This window comes from Hesperophylax consimilis, chromosome 17 (assembly GCF_061612785.1).
Source record: "Hesperophylax consimilis isolate HC1 chromosome 17, BYU_Hcon_1.0, whole genome shotgun sequence".
NCBI lineage: Eukaryota > Metazoa > Arthropoda > Insecta > Trichoptera > Limnephilidae > Hesperophylax > Hesperophylax consimilis.
In genome coordinates, this window is record NC_142852.1 from 8,561,162 (window position 1) to 8,568,924 (window position 7,763).

At 36.0% G+C, this 7,763-nt stretch overlaps 1 protein-coding gene across 1 annotated transcript; it reads left to right on the forward strand.

The window, feature by feature from the left end:
• Positions 1–3,596: 3,596 nt before the first annotated feature.
• On the forward strand, positions 3,597–4,887 carry LOC149415907 (uncharacterized). Its single transcript, XM_089641817.1, has 2 exons — positions 3,597–3,735; positions 4,712–4,887. Exons 1-2 carry the CDS (start codon positions 3,685–3,687, stop codon positions 4,844–4,846), a joined length of 186 nt encoding a protein of 61 aa, XP_089497943.1. The 5' UTR covers positions 3,597–3,684; the 3' UTR covers positions 4,847–4,887.
• Positions 4,888–7,763: the final 2,876 nt, after the last annotated feature.

Sequence of the window (7,763 nt, forward strand, 5' to 3'; positions counted from 1 at the left end):
AGAGTTTTTTTTTCCGAAAAGATTGACACTTGGTGACAGTTTTGTACTTGGGGTAAAAATAGTAAAAAACGCAACTCCGTGAGATAAGAATACACAGGTGTGATGCGCGATCCTCAATTTATTATAAATTAAAACTTTAAACTTAGTACACTATTTTTTTGTTTGTTGATTTTGTATTTGTTTAATGTGGACATAGAGAGACGTCAACACTAGACTGGGTGGGTATGAAGTAATGTGTTAGTTGAATTCCATGTAGCATTCTGTGTTAGTTGAGTTGCATGTAGCATTCTATGTTAGTTGAATTCCATGTAGCATTCTGTGTTAGTTGAGTTCTATGTAGCATTCTGTGTTAGTTGAGTTCCATGTAGCACTCTGTGTTAGTTGAGTCCCATGTAGCATTCTGTTTTAGTTGAGTTCTATGTAGAATTCTGTTTTAGCGGAGTTCCATATAGCATTCTGTGTTAGTTGAGTTCCATAAAGAATTCTGTGTCAGTTGAGTTCCATGTAGCACTCTGTGTTAGTTGAGTCCCATGTAGCATTCTGTTTTAGCTGAGTTCCATGTAGCATTCAGTGTTTTTGTTGAAGTTATAAATCATTGTCAATGTTGAAGTTCTGAATTTGTTATTGAATATATATTATATTTATTTATTTATTACACGCCCTAGTAGGCTTTTCTTAAAAAAATTACAAGCTATTTGTATCAAAGTAAATACTTAAAAATTAATACAAATGTAAAAATGATGACAAAAAAGGTTGCAAAAAAACACAGAACAAAATTCATGGTTAAAAATGTGAACAGGAATTAAGAATTCTCACCTATATAGGTAATTGAATTTGAAAGATTCAACAAAACATGATAGTAGAAGCGAAGAATTTATATGGGTACATAGATCTATTTGTGTCTAGAAGAATAAAAGTGACAGAATATACAACATTTATACTGATTAGTTTTAATTAAGATGAAATTTATCACCCAGATCAGAAAGACTGTGAAGTGTCGGAATCGGAGAATTTTGGTAAGCTAGTGTCCTGGTGTTATTGAAGTAAAAAGGTAAGAAATGTCGGCATGATTTTTTGGGAACATGGATATTGATAAATTGAAGTAATTCGGGACAGTCAATTTTAAAATGTAGTATTCTTTGTCACAGTATTAAATCTGTGCATATTCTCCTTTCTGAAAGTTTTAATAGAGACATTTTATCCAGGAGGTAATTGTAATAAATGTTTTGTATAGGAATATGCAATTTATAGTTTTTAATCTTTTAAATGTTATCTGAATGAATATTCTAAATATTCTAAAATGGAGATCATATTATTTACAATGTATGAGAGAAAACCAAGGCACACAACTCATACCGCTAGGAGGCGCTAGTGTAGCATGAATGTATGGGAAAAGTTGTCAGAAGTTGGAGGTATTGTTAATATTACCGGGTATTTGCTAACGGTGTAAATACGCTGTATTATTTGTTAACAATGTTTGCACTTGAAATATCTTGAACAATATAAAAAAGTTGCATTTGTTCATACACAGTTTTATTGTTTTCTTTGTTTGTAATGCAATTAAAATGATGCGCTTATATTGTTTAGTAAAACACTATCACCGAAAAAGATCTTTGCCGTCAATTCATGATATTTTTTATTGATTGTTTTGTTAATTCCGGTTTCTATAATAATAAAAATAATAATGAGTTATTTCTGGAATGTGGGGAGATTTGTGCAATCCCATACGTCCCATAAAACATATACAGTAATAACACATCGGTATAAAATAATAATACAACCATATACAATAATACTACAATACGGTAATCATATAATAAATATAATAATAGTACCATAGTCAAAAAATAATAATCCAATAACAATACAGTAATGATAAAATAATAATAAAATATTACCATTCGTTATTTCGGCTACTGGCACTATACACAGCTCTCTCATTAAAAATGTAGGCGTATTAGATCTCTCAAAAAATTTATATATAAAAATGCAAAAATCGTAGGATAACGAAAGATTTTTTAAATATTTATATTGAGGGATCGATAGGATTTATAGGCCTTGTTAGGAGTTCTACCGAGCCGAACCCTCCGATATGAAAATATCTGGAGTCGGTGAATTATTTTCCCATTTGATCTCTGGTGATTTGACGAGTTGTTCTTGTATTGTTTTGTATTTATTTTGCTTATATAATGCACTTGCATAGTGTGGATTGACTAGATGATCATTTGTGGAAAAGTGTGTGGAAGGGTTTAGTTTTTTCCTATGGGGAAGATTTAACCCGGATATAAAATCGGAAAATCAAGTAAAAATAAATAAAAAAAAAAACAAAAATAATACAATAAAAGAAAAAAATAATAGAAAAAAGACGCTAAGCATTAGACGCTTTCTTCAGTGTGCTACGATGCAAAGGACCACATAAGAACATTTTTGGAGTTGTTTCCTCTCTGAAAACCCGGTATTCGCCCTTCCGTGAGTATGAGTATGTTGGAAGTACTGCAGTATCTGTGAAGGCCAAACATGCGGTAAGCGCCGATCTTATACGCAGAAGATGTTGTTTGTGCAACGATTTAGGACGATTTACCCAACAGAGGAATTGAATCCACGACGCCTTTGAAACATGTCAATTTGTGAACTCAGTCATTCGACAGTAAATACAGCTTTTTGATATGGTCTCAAAAATTTGCGCCACCCCGGAATCTTTTATTTGATAACCAACACCTCAGCCATAGGTCAACCCAAGTGGGTCGCTACGTTTAGGGACTCATGGGGTGAGGTTTGAGCATGTCTTGGTAGCGGATGCGTTTGCCCACCAATTGCGTGGGGTCCGTATTGGGAGAGGCCAGTTGAGAGAGACCATTATTTGATCTCTCCATTGAGACTCTCTCGACCCATCATCTTCAACCACAGTGGGTGGGATGGATTTATATGTCTGATACTCCTGGATACACTGAACTGCAGATTCCCACCCACCATTTCAACCCTTTTAATTTCCCACAACTTAATCTTCCATTCTTTAAAAACACCCTCCACACTACAGCCACAAAGGTGAGGGAAATTGTTTTAAATAATTTAAAAAATCTCAGCAGGATTGTTATGAGCCCAAAATAACGGGTAATTTTACAGGGTGTTAAGGGAGAGGAATTGGACAGCTAAGAGCGATGTGAGGGTTAAACGGTTACTTGGCTAAGTTACCAGTGACCACACGTGTAACAATTTTCTTAAGCTGTTTTTTAAACGTACATTAAAAATCACCAGAGACGAAAATTTAATTCACATTTGTTGTTCGAAATAATGTAAGGAATCACTGGTAAGTCAAGTACGTCCCTTTAGCACTCAGTACATAATGTTCGTCGTGTAAAGCAGGTGGATGGAGAAAGAAGTATTAGGAGATCATCACGACGTAAAATTTTATGAAAAAAAGACATGGCAACATGATGAAGTGAATGAATTTCGTAAATTAGACAGAAAACTTGCGAGGCACGATCCAAATAGTCAGAATGCAAAAATAAGTAAATTGTTTTAGCAATGGTTAAAAACTTTTTCGCATATTGCAGATTGGATCGGTCTATTGGATTGGCATTTAAAATGATAATACAGCAGGTATTTGCTAAAGTATAAAAGCTGGACCAACATCGCATCAACCAATAATCAACATTGATCAGTTAAACCAATCAATAGTTCACAATGCAGTTCCGTACTCTGTTCCTAGTTTGCTTCATGCTCGCCTCAGTTTTGGTAAGTTAGCCAATATTTTTTTATTATTTTCTCTAATCTGTTCGATCTGATCTAATTCGATCGATGAAGATCATTATATTGCTTTTCACCAATTAACTAATCACCACTCGTTGTCTTCGTCCCATAGAACCTTAACGATATATTGAAATTTACATTTATTTAATTGAATTTTCTTTTTGAGAATTATCTCGATGCGATTCAAATGTTATTTTTTTAAATTCAACCATATAAAGTAATTTTAATTTTTATAGTGTTTATGTTGATTTAGAACGCTCCTATCGTAAAATTCCTTTTTTTTTTAAATGCACTTATATTTTTTTAACGAAAATATAGTTTGTCAACCAAGAAACCAATATACACAAAATATGTAATAATTATTGTAGTAGGAGGTTACAAAATTTTTCATGAGCACATACGAAACAGTTTTTTCGTAAACATGTCACGTACGCATAAAAACTTTTTTTTCAGATTCCAAGCTTGTATACTTTTAGCTTATTTATTCATGATATGTTTTGTGTCACAACAATCGCACTTCTTCTAAAATAAGTTTCAAATGTTGGTTGAAGAGGACACACGTTAATAATTAGTGTTAGAAAACAACCCGTTGAAGAGAACACACGTTAATAATTAGTGCTAGAAAATAACCCGTTGAAATCGACACCACTGCTTACGAAACCGCTCAAGTGGTGGCACTACTGCAATCATAGATACGACAGTGTGTGTTGCTCGGCAAATAGACTTAAGCCGATTTGCCGTTCGACGGTTTTTCCAACTGTTTCAAGAGGTTAGGCATGGATCAAGGCGGCGATGCTGTACAATGTATATCTGAAAGAGAGGATTGCTTTATTGTCTCATAAGATTATTAAGTTTTGAGGCTGGAATGTAGTTTACTGGTAGTACTGTAATATCCAATATCGTGAGACTGTTGAGTTTTGTTTAATTTTTGTTGTTATTTATTTTGTTCATTACTTTACAGATGGTTCCAGCCAACCCAACCCTGAAGGCACTGCCTTGCCTTCTTGCCCGCAAACCGAACGTGCTTCAACCAGTTGGCCTCGGCTTTGGGGGCCCAAAAGCCTGTCAACCCAAGATAATTAAGAAACTATGCTAATAATGCACGTTTTTGATTAATAAAGGTTTCGTTAAAACGTATTCTGCAAATATAAAGTTTTTTTGTTGTTTTCATATTCATATTTGATTTGATTAGTGGAAAGTAGAAAAAGCAGTGGAAGACGCGTTGGTGCCACAAGCCTCATATATTTATAATGATCGTGTTTAGTGGAGGTCTCAAATCGCTTCCTTGAGGAACACCATGGTTTATTTTATTGGAAGAGGGTTACCTTTTTTATTGCAAAATGGAAAAAAAATAAAGAAGAGAAGCTTATGGTTAGAGGTAAAGTAAATGACAGGAGAAGCAAAGGATGATCATTGATCAAAGTTTCAATTTGGGAGGAGGTTTTGGGTACCGCCTCCCTGGGAAGCATTCTGCCATGGGTCACCTCAAGTGGTTCGATACGTTTGGTGATTTGCTCGGGTAAGGTGTGTTCAGTATGCGCCTGCCTACGAGCTGCGTGGCGTTCCAGATCGGTAGGTGCTAATTTGGGGAGACCCTTTGATCTCTCCAACTGATCTCATGACCAATCGCCTTGCGCCGCAGTGGGATAGATATACTCGTATGTCCGCCAATTCTGAATACACTTATCCCTAGATTCTTACCCAACCCTCATACCTTTTATCTTCCCGGAACTTCCTCACCTACCTTTCCTTAAAGAAGACCCTCCACAGAGCATCCTAAAAGACAGCATAGGCGCTGAGTTAAATTATTTTCCTCAGGTCCTCCTGTGTGGGGTTAATTTAAAAAAAAAGAAAAAAGGCTTCAGTAATATCGAGCCAGTTTCAGCATAGTCTAATATCAGCAATATTAGACCGTAGATTCCAACAGCAGGGTGGTTTATCAAAGAAATTGAAGTGGGACATCACAAATCTCAACGATCGGTGAACGACTGAAGAAGTTTTCTTAGAGAAAATAGTGTCAGAGTATAAATTCTTGGATTTGTTCTTCGTTATGCGAGATTGTGTATAGAATCGCAGTACGAAGACCACACGAATCCTTTGTTTGCAGTATCCTGGAATATGGCTTCATTATTTGAGGCATTTATCTGAAATTAACATTATCCCAGATATATAAAGCGTACAAAAGTGGTTTATGCGTTACCTATAGGTATATGAGGAAATAAAGAGGGTTTTCCAATAAGAGGTGTTATTTTGATATTCAATCGTAAAAGATCAATGGTTTCGTTGCTCGTGTGGCACGTAGCGTCGTGTTGTTGAAAGTAAACGTTGTCCAGATCAATACCATCCAATTCCGGCCATAAAAAACATTAATCATCTCTCGATAGCGAAATCCATTCCCCGTATCATTTTCGAAAAAGTAAGGTCCAATGACTCCGCGGGACCATACACCACACCAAACAGTCACACGTTGAGGATAAAGAGACTTTTCAACAATAACTCTTGGGTTTTCCGAGCCCAAGATGCGACAATTTGCTTGTTGACGAAGCCACCGAGGTGGAAATGGGCCTCATCACTCAAGATGATTTGCATTTGATTAACTCAAGTGAATTTTAATAATTTCAATGCGTTGTTGAAGCGTGTATCGTTCCATTTTTATTAATGATGTAGTTTCTACTTGTCAAATGTCAAAAAATGACAGCTTCAAAAGTAACATCTAGGTACCGAAATAGCGGGCTATTCAAAATAACACCTCTTATTGGAAAACCCTGGTTTTCCGAGCCCAAGATGCGACAATTTGCTTGTTGACGAAGCCACCGAGGTGGAAATGGGCCTCATCACTCTAGATGATTTGCATTTGATTCACTCAAGTGAATTTTAATAATTTCAATGCGTTGTTAAAGCGTGTATCGTTCCATTTTTATTAATAGCGTAGTACTTGTCAAATGTCAAAAAATGACAGCTTCAAAAGTAACATCTACCGAAATAGCGGTCTATTCAAAATAACACCTCTTATTGGAAAAGCCTGTACATACCATTCATTACTCTATCCATTCGTGATTTTAACATGAATGCCTGATTTCAACACCTAAGAAACCGGCTGAAATATATTTTAGGTAAACATTAAAAGTTAATCTCTGGAACTAACTCTGGGCGCTATATTAGAAATGACACTAAACTGCGCTATATAAATTCCATGTTATTATTATTATTATCAGCGTCTTGATTCCTTGGCAAGTTGGCGCAAGGAGCGCTCGAAGAACTCCAATTGCACCTGCACAAAGCTGGACCTGTGCACCCCTTCCTTTCCTCAAAAACACCCCTCACACAGTGTCCTCAAAGCTGACATAAGCCCGAAAGAAATTATTTTTCTTGTCTTGTAGTTAGTGAAAAAATGCAGATCGTTCTAATCAAATGATAACAGACCGCAGGACGGTGGATAGAATATGGAGATGGTTACAGAGTATGGAGTGAAAACGAATCTCACACAGGCAATTGCGTTTCTTTATGAGGGAAGTGTTGCATGTGTTAGAATGAACGGTGGTTTTACGGGTTGGTTTGACATCACAAAAGGTGTTAAACAAGGCTGCGTAATGTCACCGTGGTTATTCAATCATACATTGATACATGGATAATTGTATGCAAGAATTAAAAGAGGTGGGATTGGGCGCGAATTTGAGTAATCTGAAAGTATATTGCCTGTTGTATGCTGATGATACGGTGCTGATTGCTAACAGAATGGAAGATCTAAAGTCTCTCGTGTCTAGGATGAACTAAGTATGTATGAAGAATGAGTTAATGATGAATGTAAGTAAGTTTAAAGTCATGGTGTTTAAAAGATAGCGTACGAAAACAGTGTGCAATATTGCTGTGAATGAGGAATACTTGGAGCAGGTGGATGAGTTTGTGTATTAAGGAAGTATATTCTAGAGAGATGGGAAGGCTGACAGAGATATTGAAACAAGGGGAAATGCAGGTAACTCCATTCATGGAGGACTGAACGCAGTTGGCGCTAA

Coding starts and splice junctions, on each gene's coding strand:
- LOC149415907 (XM_089641817.1), top strand. CDS start 3,685: ATGCAGTTCCGTACTCTGTTCCTAGTTTGCTTCATGCTCGCCTCAGTT. Junction 3,736..4,711: donor TCATGCTCGCCTCAGTTTTG/GTAAGTTAGCCA, acceptor ATTACTTTACAG/ATGGTTCCAGCCAACCCAAC.